Here is a 17,500-nt window from a genome sequence, read left to right as displayed (position 1 = left end):
CACTGCTGGCTGAGCATCAGGGGATATTCAACCCGTCAAAACGGGGGACTGGCAGATGCACCCTTATCCAACATCACATCAAGACCGGTGATCATCCTCCTTTGCGGCAACGCGCCTACCGGACTTCACCAGAAAAGAGAGAGGAAATAGACAGGCAGGTGACTGCCCTGTTGGCGGACGGGGTGATTGAGGAAAGCTGCAGCCCATGGGCCTCGCCTGTGGTCCTTGTAAAGAAGAAGAATGGTGAGTGGAGATTCTGCATTGACTATCGTCGTCTGAACAGTATAACCGTGAAAGATTCTCATCCGCTCCCCAGGGTGGATGAGACCCTGGATGCGCTGGCGGGCTCCCTGTGGTTCAGCACGTTGGACTTCACTAACGGATATTGGCAGGTTGAGGTCGCTGAGGGAGACAGGGAGAAAACTGCCTTCACCACGGGCCGGGGCCTCTACCAGTGGCGGTCTATACCGATGGGCCTTACTAACTCACCTGCAACATTTCAGCGCATGATGGAGCTGGTGCTCAGAGGGCTCACCTGGCAAGTGTGTATGGTGTACCTTGACGACGTGTTAATATACAGCCCCACCTTTGAGGCCCATCTCACCAGTTTGCGTGAAGTTTTCTCCAGGATCAATGCAGCTGGCCTCAGGCTGAATCATAAGAAATGTCCTCTGGCTCGAGATCATGTAGTGTTCCTGGGACATGTTGTTTCTCGCCACGGCTTACAGCCCGACCCTCGAAACACGGACAAAGTCAGAACCTGGCCCACACCACAGAACCCAACCGAAGTGAGAGCCTTTGTGGGCCTTTGTTCTTACTACAGACGCTTTGTTAAAAACTTTGCCCAGTGTGCAGCTCCTCTGCACCGCCTCACCTGCAAAGACACACCTTTTAAATGGACAAGTGAGTGTGACACAGCCTTTGAGTACCTGAAGGGGGTGCTTTCATCTGCTCCAGTTGTCACCATGCCTGACTTTAACATCCCTTTTAAAGTGTACACAGATGCCTCTTTGGAAGCAGTGGGGGCGGTGTTGGCTCAGGACAAGGACGGACTGGAGCGTGTGGTGTCATACGCTAGCCAAGCACTCAGTTCCCCAGAAAGGGGCTGGTCTACATTAGACAGAGAGCTGTGGGCCGTAGTGTGGGCTACACGGCAATTCAGACATTACATAGGATCAGCTGCCTTTACCATCATAACTGATCACAAGCCTCTGCTGGGCCTGCGTGGCATGTCCATTGACAAGGATCCCACGGGACGCAAAGCAAGATGGATACTGGAACTGGACCCTTATAACTAGAGTATGCAGCACAAGGACGGCAAACAGCATACTAATACTGATGCACTCTCGCGGCGTCCTCAAGAACCTGTGCCTAGTGTGGTAAACACAGGTGAGACAACCACACAAGTGAATGTCAAAGGCTCAGATATAGAGCCCAGCGTTCTCCAACCAGTCACTCAACTGCTACAAACACACATGGGAAACCCCCCAGCCTCTGACCTACATACAGGGGAGCAGCGGGTGGAGAAGAACAGTGGGGCGCAGGACTTGTCGTTCAAACATGCACTAACACATGACGGAACGGAAATGAGGGGGCTACAACGGGCCGACCCAGATATTAATCGGGTGTTGGACTGGATGGAGAGAAGTGGCTCTCGGCCATCTAAGGGGCAGATGAGAGGTACCTCCCGGTGGCTTCGAAAATTATGGACTGAATATCCCCGCCTCGCTGTTGTTAATGGACTACATTGCAGGACGGTGAACTCTCCCCTCACCGGAGATGCTCTGTGTCAGGTTGTCATGGCCTCCTCACTTATCTCTGATGTGCTGCAGCATCTACATGGGGGTTCTACATCGGCACATTTTTCTGTGGAACGAGTGTGGGAACGTGCAAGGGAAACTTGCTACTGGCCGTTCATGTTCAAAGATATTCAGCGGTGGTGTGAACAGTGCATCCCATGTCAAACCCGCAAGGCCCCGGTGCCGAAGCATCGGGCACCGATGGGGAGCGTCCATGCAACTCGGCCACTCCAGAGAGTGGCAACGGACATTCTTGAACTGCCAGTGACTTCTAAAGGAAATAGATACGTGTTAGTAGTGGAAGACTACTTTACCAAGTTTGTGAATCTGTATGCTTTCTCTAACCAAACAGCACAGTCGGTAGCACAGTGTTTGTTCGATGACTATGTGATGGTGCATGGTGTTCCTGAAGTGATTCATAGTGATCAGGGGCGGCAGTTTGAAGCTGAGATTGTTCAAAGACTGTGTCAGCTCCTGGGAATTAAAAAGACACGCACTATACCTTATAATCCCAAACCGGACGGAATGGTTGAACGCTTTAACCGCACTCTGATCGACCAGCTTGCCAAATCGTTGCTCGCCTGCGGTGGTGAGTGGGATGATTATCTGAAACAGGTGGCTTTCGCCTATAACACATCTGTGCATGCCTGCACCAACTATAGTCTGTACTATCTACTTCACGAACGGGAGGCTCGTGTTCCAGTGGATGTGTTGGTGCCGTCTCACCTGGTGCGCTCAGACTTGCCTCTTTCTCATGCTGACTTTGTGGCCTCTTTAGCAGAGAGACTGGAGACTGCTTTCACTGGTGCCAGGCAAGGTGGCGCCAATGCTTACGAGAAGCAAAAGCTGTACTATGATGGAGCTGTGCGTCACCGGCCGTATGCAGTAGGGGATCTGGTATGGCTACGTAATCCGACAGAGGACAGGATGAAACTTGCTCCCCACTGGAAGGGGCCTTACAGGGTCCTGTCTGTGTTGGACTCTCAAGGGGAACCTGGACTCACCTATCATATTGACAACCCTTTGGAGTTTGATGGACGGGGGCAGGTCGTCCAATATGATAGACTGAAACCATACACACTACTGATGGCTGCTGGTTTTTCAAATGGCCTGCCTGCTTCTCCTAGTCAGGCTCCCTCATTGCTGGACGAGGGGTCACCAGAGGGAGGTTCTAGGGCTGACGAGCCGCTGATCTCTGGTGACACAGGGACTGTCCAGATTACAGGCACCAGAGGGCCACTACAGACTGTTTCTCGTTCTGGGAGGAATGTGAGACAACCAATTCGTTTCGAGGACTTTGTCACTTTTGGTTAGCTGTTTAGAAATAGAAGGAAAATTAAACAAAAGTTGGGTTTTCGGTTAAAGGTTGTCAAGGTCACTTAACATGTTCTTACTGTGATGGCACATGTTTCATATGTGTATAGTATGTCTGGATGCTATGGTGTATCAGAATTTTCTGGTGTATGTGGGACTAGTGTGGCATGCGTGACTGTGCAGTGGTGTGAAGGGAACATGCATATATATATTTTTTGTGTGTGTGTTAACTCCTGTGTTTTTTTACTGTCTGTGTTATTTTTGCACTTATTCTGTTATGGTGTTGAAACGAGGATGTTTCTTTTTGTAAGAGGGAAGGTATGTAACCTATTTTTATGGGCTTTCCTCTTGGTGATGTTAAGTTCCTGTTATACGCTGTCATACAGTATATGCCTTGAGCTCTTATTTTGAAGGCGCTAAGAGCGGAAGTGATGACACGTTGGAGTGGAGCGGAGGTTTTTGAAAGAAGGTAAATAAAGTGGTCCTCGTGTAAACTGGAGACTCCGTGTTTATTATTTTGTAGTTTCATACAGTATAGGCGACATATATAAACCCTCGGTTACATACATACACATATATATATATACACACACACACACACATATATATATATATATATATATATATATATATATATATATATATATATATACATATATATATATTTTTTTTTTTTTTTTTTGGGACAATATCAACACAGTACTTCAACAAGTTCCTTACTCTCTTTTATTACATACAATTGTTTGAGCAAAACAAAGTCAATAGTACACAATATCTCGGGTTGTCCCAATCCAAAATTGATATCAGTCCGATATCAACCACAATAAGTATCGGCAACTAACATTTCTGATGTAAGCTCTGATATATAAGCATTCCTGCAGAATGTTTACATGTGCAAAGCTGGACCGCCAGTTAACATCTAAATGTCCTCCAATAAACACGCAGGGTTGGTCTTTTCTTGTACTTTAGTGAAGTCATTTACAAAAGGTAAACAGAGTAGGCTATAGGCTACAAGGAGCTAACAGCTACACAACAGTTAAGCACACAATAGCATACATGCTTAACATTCGCAATAAGTGCCCTTAACTGAACAATATTGGAGTCTAAAACACTACATGTGTTAATGTACAAAGTATCAAATATTTATAGGTGCATATTATTTACAGATACAAAATCTCCAAGGCAGAAGCGTATTAGAAAGTATCCAGTATGAAACGTGTCCAAATCATTCAACTTATTGCGTTTTTACTGATTTGAATTTAGTTAACTATTGTGACCACTATTGTTGCCAAAAACAAATTATCACTGCACTTGAAAAACATAAATATGTCATAAGCTTAGTGTTTTCCATACCTACCATTGCTCTCTCAGTAATATTCACTCGATCAAGCGCTTTAAAATACTATAGGTATGGACTATAATTTGTGATGATTTCGTATCCAATCTACTACTCATTTAAATCTTTAGTTTTTCCACTTAACCCCCTCCTGTGTCCAAGGAAGTAGTCTCTAAATGTGTAAACATTGACAAAAACAACAAAAAACTTATTTTGAGAAAATAAAAATATCGACCAAATCACTGTAGCATTGATCTCATACTAATATTACCCTTGGTGTCGACACCACCAATTTATGGATCAATCCGTCCTCCCATTACGTGTTGTGTACAGACTGTGACAATGCAGACAGACCTACAGCTAATGTTATGCTATCTTTTTTTCTAGATTCTTACTAATCTACTTGTTAATTTAATGTTAATATCTGCTTACTTGCTGCTGTAACGTGGATCGATCTTCACTTCTTAAAGGTTACTAAGCACTTATTTGTTTGTGTTGTTTAAAGCTAGCTTACCAGTTTGCTTAGCTGTTATTGCTTTCGGTGTGTTGAATGTTTAGCCTTGTCCTCCGGTGATAATGATACATAATAATTATAACTAAGATCCTAAGAAATGCAGTTTGTTTGCCACAATGGAGGTGATTATCATTAGCTCAGGGGAGCGGCTCCGCACTGTGTGTGGAGACACATCATTAGCGGCTATCCGCTGGTTTGTTTGGCTCTCAGCGAAGACAGTCACATTTCCCTCCCTCTCCGTTTTCTCTCCTGCTTTGCTTCTTTTTCTCGTCTTGTCTTGTCTTACCTTTCTAAGAGTCTCTCTTTAGCACCGTTCTCCGAAAATCTAAACATGGGATTGATAAACTGAATTCTTAAATCAACTAACGAGATATTCTCGACGAGAAGCGTGATGTTTGCTGGCGGATACATGAGGAACTCTGGGGAAGAGTGGTGAGCCCTGTGCCTGTCAGTTCTTTCCGTCAAGGATATATAGATCTATTTAAAACTGTGATAACAGGGCATCTGCTGATTGGATTGAGCATCGCTCTGGTCCATTGACAAATTTGGATGACTATGGCAGTCGTTCAAGGAGCCTAAAGGCTGCGATGGATAGGCTGAGCAGAGCTGCGGGCACTCACACTTTGGCGATCTCGGAATTAAATCACAAATTGGATAACATCTTGGAGAAGCTTTTCGCTATGCAAGGCAAATTTATGACACATTCGAGAGCCAGAATGGACAATTAGGTGAGACAACTCAAATGGAATGTGTTTGCTTGCTCGAAACCAATAACAATCCTTAACTACAACTCAACTCCCTCTGCAGATGGCCTTGGCAAGGCCTTGTTATAAACATTTCAGTGAGACCAGTGCAGCTAAAGACACTCTAAACCCCACACCCCCACACACATCCCTACAATGCTGTGGAGTACTTACTATTCCGTTGATTTTCTACAGGTGCAGCACAATGTTGGGAGTGCTCCTCATTCTGTCCTTCGCACACCTGGTGGCACTGGCGCCTCATCCCGATGACCCCTTTGTACCCTGCAGACGTTGCTGCGATCACCTTCAACCAACAGAGGACAGCCCATCTCCGCCCCCAATGGGGATGTATAACCAGGTCCCCGAAGTCCGCACCTACATCAACATGACCATCCTTAAAGGTACCATGTGCTTTACCAAGTAGAACTTTTCTAGGTTATCTGATGACTTTCCCTTCCCTCAAGAGTGAATAAGTTCATTTAGGAAGGCATGTAAACAAAAAACAAACAGAATTTCTCAGAGTTGTAAGGAAAATGCGTGTGTGGCTTGAAATGCACAACTGAATATGCGTGATGCCCTAATGAGTCAAATTGTGCTAAGAAGACGAAGGGGAGAAGGTTTATCTCAGGGGGCGTCAAACCTGTTTTTATTGCGGGCCACATTGTAATCATGGCTGCCCTCAGAGGGCCACATTAATTGAAGTGGCGGACTACATCAAATGATATGGCGGACCACTTTGAATGATGTGGCAGATGACATTGAATGACAAGGCGAACCACATTGAATAACATGGTGGGCCACGAGAAATGTAGTGACAAACCACAATAAAAGACATGGCGGACCACAGTGAATGATATGGTGGTCAAAATTAAATGACATGTTGGGCCACAATAAATAATATGGTAGGCCAGATTAAATGTTATGCCATTTTAAATTAAGTGGCGGACCACTTTAAACGATGTGGCGGACCACATTAAATGATGTGTACTTACAAAAAAACATCTCTCTGTGAGATAAAACCGGAACCAGTCAAAAACAGCACCACAGGTGTCTAAGTCTATTTAATAAAATGTCGTCTTCAGTTTTGCCCGTGAGACGTCATGAGATGGATAAGGAATCTGGCCTGCAGTTTTTCCAAATTAATTCCAAATATCTCTCAGACCTGTTAAAACTTTGTCGCCATCGTGTGGACAATTGGAATAAAACAGGTCAGGGATTGTGAATTGTGATTTAAAGTGGATCGAGCACATTTTTTACTTGTATGACCCAATCTAAACAACCTTCCCTACTCATGGCACAAAAAATGAGTCATGGTTGCACATAACACAACCTGCTCACTGAATTTTGTGGGTTATATAAAAAATGTCCAAGCACCATAAACAACTTGAAATTACACCTGTTTAATTCCGTTACAATGCATTTTGGGAAAACGCAAAACACTCTCTCCACCCTTATCCCTTTGTCGCATTTTAGCTGCTTGATATTTCTAATTGATTACAAAATTTTAAGTAAACAAGGTAGGAGTCAAACTGTCACATACTCTTAATATTCAATTATTGTAATTATTAATTATATATCCATTATGTTAATATAATATGTACACATATTATAGATATATGTATAGGCTATATATCTTGTTACTTCACATGCAGTCGGCTTTCGGCCACGAGCCAAATCTTTTTTAGCTCAAGCGGCCCCCAAGTCAAAAAGTTTGGACACTCGTTTTCAGTGGAAAGCAGGGATGTGCCGATCCATCGGCCACTGATCAGAATCGGACCATTTTCGTGAGAAAGTATGTGATTGCCATTACCTATTAATAGAAATCCCACCTGGCTGACAGTGTATTTCTTTTTATTGCCCCAGCTAGCAGCTAATTGTGTGTCTCCATACACAGTGTGGAGCCGCTTCCCTAAGGTAATAATAATTACCTTCATTGCGAGAAATAAACTGTATTTATTAGTGTCTTAAGTATCATTAAGTATCACGGGGCTGAATACGTGACACATGAAGAGCAAGCCAGGAGCAGGCATGCTAATAGCTAAGCTAGCATTAAACAACAACAAAGAAGTAAGTGCTTGGTAAACTTTAAAAAATGTAGAAAGCAGAAAGTAAACAGATAGTAGCAGGAAATAACAAGTAGATTAATACGAGTCTAGAGAGAGGATAACATAACTGTTGGTGTGTCGGCATTGTCACAATCAGCACGCGTAAGAAACGGGCGGATGGATCCATAAATTGATACCAACGATAATATGAACATTCGATCGATACTAGAGGGATTACATCAGTATTTTTATTATTTTCAAAATAATTTTTTGTTGTTTTTGTTAATGTTTACAAACTCAGGGAATAATTCTCTGGACGCATGGAGACTTTGAGGGCAAAAACCAAAGCAGTAGATAATAGTTTTTACTTTAGTTTAGTTATTCAATCAATCAATATCATTTATTTCAGCAGGTAAAACCCTCATTGAGATTAATATCTATTTTCTAAGAGTAACCTGGCCAAGAGGGCAGCAAAACAAAGTTTGAGAAATACATATAAGATTAACAAAAACAGCAGCAGCAATTAAAAAAAAAGAACATGTTATGTCAAAACAATGTGTAACAGGTTTTAAAGTAAAAACAACTCAAAAACAAGTAGAAATAGTTTCTCGATCCTTTAAAACTTTTGTGTCCTATTGATTTTGTTTTGCTCAAAGAATTGTACGTTATAAGAAAATAAGGAACTAGTGTAAATAATGTGTTGGTATTGTTAAACTGTCAATGGCACTCACCACAAACACATTGAAAAATGTAGTTAATACATGTGATCGGTATCGATATTGGCATCGGCCGACCTCGCTTATGAATAAATGGAACATCCCTAATGGACGATAAAACTATACTGCTGGTATACACAGACTACTCTAAAGTCCACCCGAGTTTGATTTATTGCGTGTGACATAAACACTCCTCCCACTAATGAGTGTTCCTTACAAATGTGGCATCATTTAAAATGGACACGAACAGACTTTACAGTTGTATCATGGTGGAAATGTGACATTCGTTCAGGTGACAAAGGAGACCGCGGTGATCGAGGGACACCAGGTAAGACCGGACAGGAAGGCCCTTCAGGACCCGCCGGCCCAACGGGCTCAAAAGGCTCAAAGGGCCAGGCTGGCCTTCCAGGTGACCCCTGCAAAGTTAACCACGCCGCTTTCTCCGTTGGGCGTCGCAAGTCCCTCCACAGCCTGGAGGCCTACCAGACGCTGATATTCGACACGGTTTTCGTAAACCTCGACGACAACTTCAATATGTTCAGCGGGAAGTACGTCTGCCACACGCCCGGCGTCTATTTCTTCAACGTCAACATCCACACGTGGAACTTCAAGGAGACGTACCTGCACATCATGCGGAACGAGGCCGAGCAGGCCATCGTGTACGCCCAGCCCAGCGACCGCTCCATCATGCAGAGCCAGAGCCTCATGCTGGACTTGGGCCTCGGCGACGAGGTGTGGATCCGCCTGTACAAGAGGGAACGGGAGAATGCAATTTACAGCGACGATGTGGATATTTACATCACTTTCAACGGATACCTCATCAGAGCAAGCACAGAGTAATGTTGTGTTCGTTGTAAGCATCACAACATTGTAATAAATAATAAATATTTAAGCTTAATATTGCATGCAGGTTACAACAGGTGTGTATTGGTTTCATTGTTCTGATGACATGCTTTTACTGTTTACATCCTCCAGCGCAGGGTTATTCAACTGTTGGCGCAGGAATGACACCCCCCTGAGTTCAGTTCAAAACTTCTTTGCACAAAATTCCTAAAAACACAAAAGTGCTTCTTTGCAGATCCTTGCATTGACATTTTTAACATTGCTAGCAAACAGTACACTGGGGTCATTACTTGTGATGTGGACTGAGGTGTTCCTCAAGGCACCCCTATAAGTACTCTCCTTTTTGACAGTTATTTTTTATTATTAGATTTATTTATCTAAGTGTTGTTGTAGCTTGTTTACTTCAGATGCAGCCAGAAGTCATTGTTCAACATCTTTAACTATTCTACAGTGTTCCTCAAGGTTCTATTTTAGGTCCTATCTTAACAACTATTCACCTAGAGGCCCGCGATTTTAGCAAAAAAAAAACTTTACAGACTCAAATTTTTTGCAGCAGATTCTTAAAAACACTAGAAGGATGTTACAAAACCCAAAACCAGTGAAGTTGGCACGTTGTGCAATTCGTAAATAAAAACAGAATACAATGATTTTGAAATCCTTTTCAACTTATATTCAATTGAATAGACTGCGAAGACAAGATATTCAATGTTCGAACTGAGAAACTTATTTTTTTTTGTGCAAATAATCATTAACTTAGAATTTAATGGCAGCAACACATTGCAATAAAGTTGACACAGGGGCATTTTTACTACTGTGTTACATGGCCTTTCCTTTTAACAACACTCAGTAAACGTTTGGGAACTAAGGAAACCAATTTTTGAAGTTTTTCAGGTGGAATTATTTCCCATTCTTGCTTGATGTTGTTGTTCAAGTTGGTCTCCGTTGTGGTATTTTACACTTCATAATGCGCCAAACATTTTCAATGGGAGACAGGTCTGGACTACAGGCAGGCCAGTCTAGTACCCGCACTCTTTTACTATGAAGCCACGCTGTTGTAACACGTGGCTTGGCATTGTCTTGCTAAAATAAGCGAAGCGTCCATGAAAAAGACATTGCTTGGATGGTAACATATGTTGCTCCAAAACCTGTATGTACCTTTCAGCATTAATGGTGCCTTCACAGATGTGTAAGTTACCCATGCCTTGGGCGCTAATACACCCCCATAACATCACAGATGCTGTCTTTTCAACTTTGCGCCTAGAACAATCCGGATGGTTCTTTTCCTCTTTATTCCGGAGGACACGACGTCCACAGTTTCCAAAACCCATTTGAATGTGGACTCGCCAGACCACAGAACACTTTTACACTTTGCATCAGTCCATCTTAGCGTTTCTGCAATGGTTTTCCAGAATAGACAAAATAAAACTGATAGTGAGGGGAGAAGTCCATCCCCGCAGTCTTTTGCTTTCTGGAAATGTGCTTCTCAAAATAATTTAGTTTAACATCCCTGCTCTGGAGGGCTTCTCGAAGATAGTTTAGCGTATCAACCACCAGAGGGCGCCAACTACACATTAATTGTACACAAAAGGAGGCAACTGTAATATTATGCATGCCTTACAAATTGAAAAAGCGGGCAACGATTTTACAAACTCACCACGTCTTCTGGTTGATATTTTTTTGATATGATTTTATTTAGGATTGTTTTTAAAAATCACATGGGATAATCACATACTGTGCACTGTAAAAGACAAAACAGAACATCCAATAAAAATAGCCTCCGTTGTATAAAAAGAAAAGGCAATGTGAGACGACATACGTGGTGTTCATGACATCATCAGTACAGTACAAACCACGAACAGTACTCTTGCATAATCCTTTTAACAGATCTCACGAGGTCCAAAACAGTTGGACATCACCGGCTGACTCCGGTTCATCTCAAATCGGCTTAGAATATCAAATAGAGCGCGGCAACTGTATTGTGTGAACCCCTCTACAAAAATACATTTTAAGGTGTAAACGTTTGCAACCGAAGGCACTATTTTGTCCTGTACTTCATCAGGCATGGTTGAGATCCACGTTCAAGACTACAGAACAACAACTTTTGGCATTGTTACAGACTCCTGTTGATTTTTGTTTTTTTCATCCACTGGAATTTTTACCAAGACGAACAAAGACGAGGTGAGACAACTCCAAAGAGCCAACATGATGCTACTTTGCTACAATGTGGCCTAAGCAAGCTGCTAAATGCCACAAGTGATATAATAATTAGACATGCTGAAGGCTGACAGGATGGAAGTCCATCACCAGTTAAAACCTTCCATGCTTGCACCGTGGGAAATAAACACACTGTAGTGCAACACTGAACGTGTGTCCGATTGCAAGCGGCTAATCCGACAATCTGAGAGCAAAAAATGCCACACTTCTTTGTGTGCTGTGTTTTTGTAAATCTTCCCCGAAAACGTCAGTCTCGAATGATGGGTTTGTGTGCTTAAGCAGCTGAGCGTCCCACATAATAAATATTTTTATGTGGCTTGAGTGTGTGAGACTCACACATTGAGGATTGAATCCGGTCTGTTAAAGCCAAAAAGCCTAAAGTCGGGTTCATACAGTTTGTAAAGTTCCCTCCGTGCCTCTAGGGGTACTGTGCTGAACCAGTCGGTTTCCCAGCTGCTGGCTGTCAGGTTCCTATGCGAGGAGGGGAACTCGACCACATTGTCCACGCGCAGCTGGCGCAACAAGTGCTCTGCGTCTTCCTCGGCTGTCTCCAAGTGGCCCACAAAGTCATACTGGATCTGGCAAGGATGGCAAAGGCGGTACACCTGCCGCCAGTGCTCATTAAAAGGCATGTCCTTCTCTGTCTGAGGGTCCAAGAGATACTGGATAAAGTGGGAGAAAGACGGGTGGATGCCCGCGGCACGGGCCTCGTCCACAGAGGTGGGCGGAGTTGGCTGGTTGGCGTAACGTCGCAGGATGACCTGAGCAAATGTGCGGTAGAAGTTCTCGTTGCCCAGCTCAAATTTATCCCGGTAGGCGGAAATGAGACGCACAAAGGGGTCTCGCACGAAAAGGAACTTTGTGTACTTCTTCAGCTTGACCTTTCAAACAAAAAGGAACACAGGCATATGTTTGTTATAAGATATTCCTAGCAACTAAGAAGACAATTTTCATAAGATTTACACACGCAAACAAAGGCTGGCAGGCAAGTCAGAGCTTTTCTTCCTTTCACTCACACATACTAATAACCAAGAGGTAGAACCCACTAAAAAAATGGCATAGGTTGGGCAAGTTATCAACAACAGAAGAAGTTATGATGCTAAGATAAGATAATCAGTCCCTCCAGAAACTTTCGATCGCGCCAATTCACGCAAACTCTACGAATCCCCGCAATATCAGATGCCGGCAACTTCCATGCACATTTTGGCCATCGGAATTTGTCTCTGACACGCATGTCAACTTGTTGATCAAGATTTATGTTAGTTTCTTGTGTAGACGAAGCAGAAAGAGCAACATGTACCTTACCTTACAATAACAATTATATTTATAAAGCCCTTTGAAAACAACCACTGTTGAAAAACAAAGAGCTGTACACTACAAACAAAAAACATAATCTTGAAATGTGCAGACAAAGGACAGACTAAAACCCATCCATCCATTTTCTATCGCTTGTCCCTCTCGGGATAGCGGGGGTGCTGGAGCCTATCCCAGCTGCACTCGGGCGAAAGGCGGGTTACACCCTGGACAAGTTGCCACCTCATCGTAGGGACAACACAGAGAGACAGACAACCTAAACACACTAGGGCCAACATATAATTTAAAACAGAGGTCAAATATAAAAAAAAAGATCAGATAAAAAACATTATTTTAAGGACAATCGGTCAGATAAAAGGCGGTTCAAACGTTAAAAACAGTTCAAAGTCTCATGCTGGGTTAAAAGCCAGTGAGTAAAAATGGGTTTTAGGAAGGGTCTTAAAACAATATACTAACTCTTTATTGCTCAAACGGCACAATTGTTGTCCTCCCGCCTTGCTCAGACCTACTTCCGGTATGGTCTACGGTGCTAAGCTTTCTGGGTAATGTAGTATATAAACATTTACTTCCAATAAGTTCCTAGTTTACATGTATTAATATTAGTTTTGTCAAAAGACTATTTTTTTAAATCATATTAACCGCTCTTTTAAATGTGGACTTCTCATGATTAATCGCTTTACTCATCTTTGCACTGGCGCCTGCATTGACCTGATCACTGACTGTACAACAACCCTTACAGCCTTTCAAGTAACCATCCACTGTTAAGATAAAGGAGCATGTACTGTCAAAATAAAGTGCGTGATTATTCTGCGTATATACATGATTAATGCCAATATTTTTGGTTATTAAAGCTGGAATAGGCTCCAGCACCCCCCATAAGAGACAAGCGGTAGAAAATGGATGGATGGAAACAGATTCTCATTTGCTATGCTGACCAAACAAAGAGGCTGCATTTACATGTTAGATAAGTTGATGTGTGATGATAATCTCTTATTGTCTCTCATTTACCATTATACAATGCTCTCAACAGTTCACAAATGCTCTTAGCGTGCAGGTGTAAATGTGTTTGTAACAAAAAATGTTGAAGATGGACACACACTTTTAAAGCGTAAACATAAATGGAGAATGTCTGCAACTTGTGGATGAGAGAGCAGACAGCAGACAATAGAAAAGCCTTTGGGGGGGGGTTTCTTCTGTAATTATGATTAATTGTTACTATTATTAGTTATGATGAATTTAAACGGTGACAATGAGCTCTGAGTATGTGCTTTTATGATAAACTAATGTCTACTTTAAAGTAATGTTTTAAGTAAGACATCAATACAGTATTTACAATTGCGTTATAATCCTGTGCTTTTGAAGGTTAAGGTTACAAGGAACATTTAAAATATTGATAACAAACTTATATAATATGTTGATTAAATGGTTTTGGGGGAAAAAATAGGCCTCAAAACATTACAATTTTCTGAAAAAACTGCCGCAAATGAAAGCATTTTAGCCGGAACAATCACACAAAAAAATCTGGAAGGAATCCTAGAGGGACTGGACAATGGTGATCAAAAGTAATGAATTACACTCTAACAGTTAGCTTACATTTTGTCTTTGTCCTATATTTTTTCCAAAAAAAATAATGTTACATAAATACAACAAAATATATAAAAATAACAGTCAAATATTTTCTTTCCTAGAGAAAATGGAAAATCAGAATAAGACTCTGGTAGTCATCACTGTGTTAAACCGCCCAAATCAAAAGCACTAAACAAACAACATTACTAGAATTTCTAACAAACCTTCATAAGGTGCCTGGAAAACTTTCCATATCGCTTCCAAAACTTGTTAAATGTGAAGTGCATGCTGCTGTCGTGGGCCTGGTTGTTGGAGATAGACAGAGGGTCTTGTTGGGGAAGGCCGTCGTGGAGCAGGCTCTCGCTGAGAATGATCATGATCCGTTTCCAGTTAGTGCAAGCCACCTGAGAGGGACGGACGTTAAAAAGTTAGCCTGAAGTTGAGGCGAATGATCGCTTTAACAACGTGAAACAGTCAAACTCCAGGGGTCCGTGTACCTTAGGAACGTAGCAGTAGATAATACCATGCCTGTCATCAACTATCAGATGATCCAGCTCCTTGTTGGGGATGTCGTCAAATGAGCGTTTTTTGCCGGGAAACAGCAGGCTGTCGTTGGCACAAACATCCTCAAGCAACTTTTTCCGGTTCGCCTGTTCATTTAAGAAGGAATAAAAAATAAAATGCTATATAAAAGACCTTAAAATAGTCTAATAGGTTGTCTTTATTTCGAACATCACATATAACACATTTTCATTTCTCATTGCAACATGTCCGAAAAGGAGAAGGAAGAAACATAGCTTATTTAATCCGACCCCTTTCCACTTCATAACAACTTCCAATACATGTATTAATTCCTTGTTCCCAAATTGTAACTCAGTTTAAATCAATGCATTCTAAGTACAACATTTCTTTTTCTTTTTAAATACAGTTTGACATTTTTCAGCGATATTTTTAAAAGTTGATTTACATTATGCAAGCAAGTAATTTACTGTAATTAATTGTGATTAAGTGATATTAATCCTAATGTAAATTTAAGTCCCAAAACGGGCATTGCATGTGTTCCTTAAGTGATATGATTGTTCAGTTTGAAGATTCACGGTCTGAAATTTCGCCATTATATATATATATATATATATATATATATATATATATACATATACACAGTATATATACACACACACACATATACATATATATACATACATACATACATACATACAGGTAAAAGCCAGTAAATTAGAATATTTTGAAAAACTTGATTTATTTCAGTAATTGCATTCAAAAGGTGTAACTTGTACATTATATTTATTCATTGCACACAGACTGATGCATTCAAATGTTTATTTCATTTAATTTTGATGATTTGAAGTGGCAACAAATGAAAATCCAAAATTCCGTGTGTCACAAAATTAGAATATTACTTAAGGCTAATACAAAAAAGGGATTTTTAGAAATGTTGGCCAACTGAAAAGTATGAAAATGAAAAATATGAGCATGTACAATACTCAATACTTGGTTGGAGCTCCTTTTGCCTCAATTACTGCGTTAATGCGGCGTGGCATGGAGTCGATGAGTTTCTGGCACTGCTCAGGTGTTATGAGAGCCCAGGTTGCTCTGATAGTGGCCTTCAACTCTTCTGCGTTTTTGGGTCTGGCATTCTGCATCTTCCTTTTCACAATACCCCACAGATTTTCTATGGGGCTAAGGTCAGGGGAGTTGGCGGGCCAATTTAGAACAGAAATACCATGGTCCGTAAACCAGGCACGGGTAGATTTTGCGCTGTGTGCAGGCGCCAAGTCCTGTTGGAACTTGAAATCTCCATCTCCATAGAGCAGGTCAGCAGCAGGAAAGCATGAAGTGCTCTAAAACTTGCTGGTAGACGGCTGCGTTGACCCTGGATCTCAGGAAACAGAGTGGACCGACACCAGCAGATGACATGGCACCCCAAACCATCACCCAACCATGCAAATTTTGCATTTCCTTTGGAAATCGAGGTCCCAGAGTCTGGAGGAAGACAGGAGAGGCACAGGATCCACGTTGCCTGAAGTCTAGTGTAAAGCTTCCACCATCAGTGATGGTTTGGGGTGCCACGTCATCTGCTGGTGTCGGTCCAGCAGAGCTCCAACCAAGTATTGACTATTGTACATGCTCATATTTTTCATTTTCATGCTTTTCAGTTGGCCAACATTTCTAAAAATCCCTTTTTTGTATTAGCCTTAAGTAATATTCTAATTTTGTGACACACGGAATTTTGGATTATCATTTGTTGCCACTTCAAATCATCAAAATTAAATGAAATAAACATTTGAATGCATCAGTCTGTGTGCAATGAATAAATATAATGTACAAGTTACACCTTTTGAATGCAATTACTGAAATAAATCAAGTTTTTCAAAATATTCTAATTTACTGGCTTTTACCTGTATATATGTATATATATATATATATGTGTGTGTGTATGTATACTGTGTATATATATATATATATATATATACATATACACACAGTATATATACACACACACACATATATATATATATATATATAACAAAGACTGTCAGCCATCCGGAAACTTAAAGGACTATACGTTGCACCTCATCTCCTGTTATTACTTTACCAAAGCATTGTTCAACCCATCCTTCTGTACTGTTCCACATGTTTTTTCACCATGCTTTCTGTAACCAACCGGACCAAACTCACACGCATTACAAACATAGCAGCTAAAATCATCGGCCTACCCACGCCCAACATTTCAGACATAAACCACAGGTCCATCACCCGACTGGCAAAAACAATAGTTCAGGATATCACTCACCCACTACACCAATACATCATCCCACTACCATCAGGGCGCAGGTACAGAACAATCAAATTCCAGAGGGCCCGCCTCAGGAAAAGCCTGATCCCTGCAGCTATAGCCGCCCTTAACAGCAGGCCCGGCCGACCTGTCTGACAAGCCTGTAAATGTGTGTTAGTCATGTATGATGTCTTTTTGTTATTTTTTTTTTGTGTGATGTGTAATGTCTAGTGTTTAAATGTATGGCAGTGACAATGAATTTCCCCAAGGGGACCAATAAATCTAATCTAATCTAATAT

The 17,500-nt window shown here is 41.7% G+C and overlaps 2 protein-coding genes across 2 annotated transcripts in view; one reads left to right on the top strand and one right to left on the bottom strand.

The window, feature by feature from the left end:
- Positions 1–9,384, top strand: part of c1qtnf6a (C1q and TNF related 6a) — a 29,080-nt gene extending 19,696 nt beyond the window's left edge. The window contains exons 2-3 of the mRNA XM_061973995.2: positions 5,902–6,107; positions 8,760–9,384. Coding sequence (XP_061829979.1) covers positions 5,912–6,107; positions 8,760–9,307 — 744 coding nt within the window. The 5' untranslated portion in view covers positions 5,902–5,911 and the 3' untranslated portion in view covers positions 9,308–9,384. The remainder of the gene's footprint in view (positions 1–5,901; positions 6,108–8,759) is intronic.
- A 1,629-nt stretch (positions 9,385–11,013) lies between these two features.
- The window catches only part of chst12a (carbohydrate (chondroitin 4) sulfotransferase 12a), a 19,194-nt gene continuing 12,707 nt past the window's right edge, over positions 11,014–17,500 (bottom strand). Inside the window, exons 3-5 of the mRNA XM_061973994.2 lie at positions 14,902–15,054; positions 14,629–14,808; positions 11,014–12,405 (exon numbers count right to left, since the gene is read on the bottom strand). Of these exons, the coding sequence (XP_061829978.2) occupies positions 11,857–12,405; positions 14,629–14,808; positions 14,902–15,054 (882 nt within the window). The 3' untranslated portion in view covers positions 11,014–11,856. The remainder of the gene's footprint in view (positions 12,406–14,628; positions 14,809–14,901; positions 15,055–17,500) is intronic.

This window comes from Nerophis lumbriciformis, linkage group LG22 (genome assembly GCF_033978685.3).
Source record: "Nerophis lumbriciformis linkage group LG22, RoL_Nlum_v2.1, whole genome shotgun sequence".
NCBI classification, from domain to species: domain Eukaryota; kingdom Metazoa; phylum Chordata; class Actinopteri; order Syngnathiformes; family Syngnathidae; genus Nerophis; species Nerophis lumbriciformis.
This window is presented reverse-complemented; position numbering and strand designations above follow the sequence as displayed.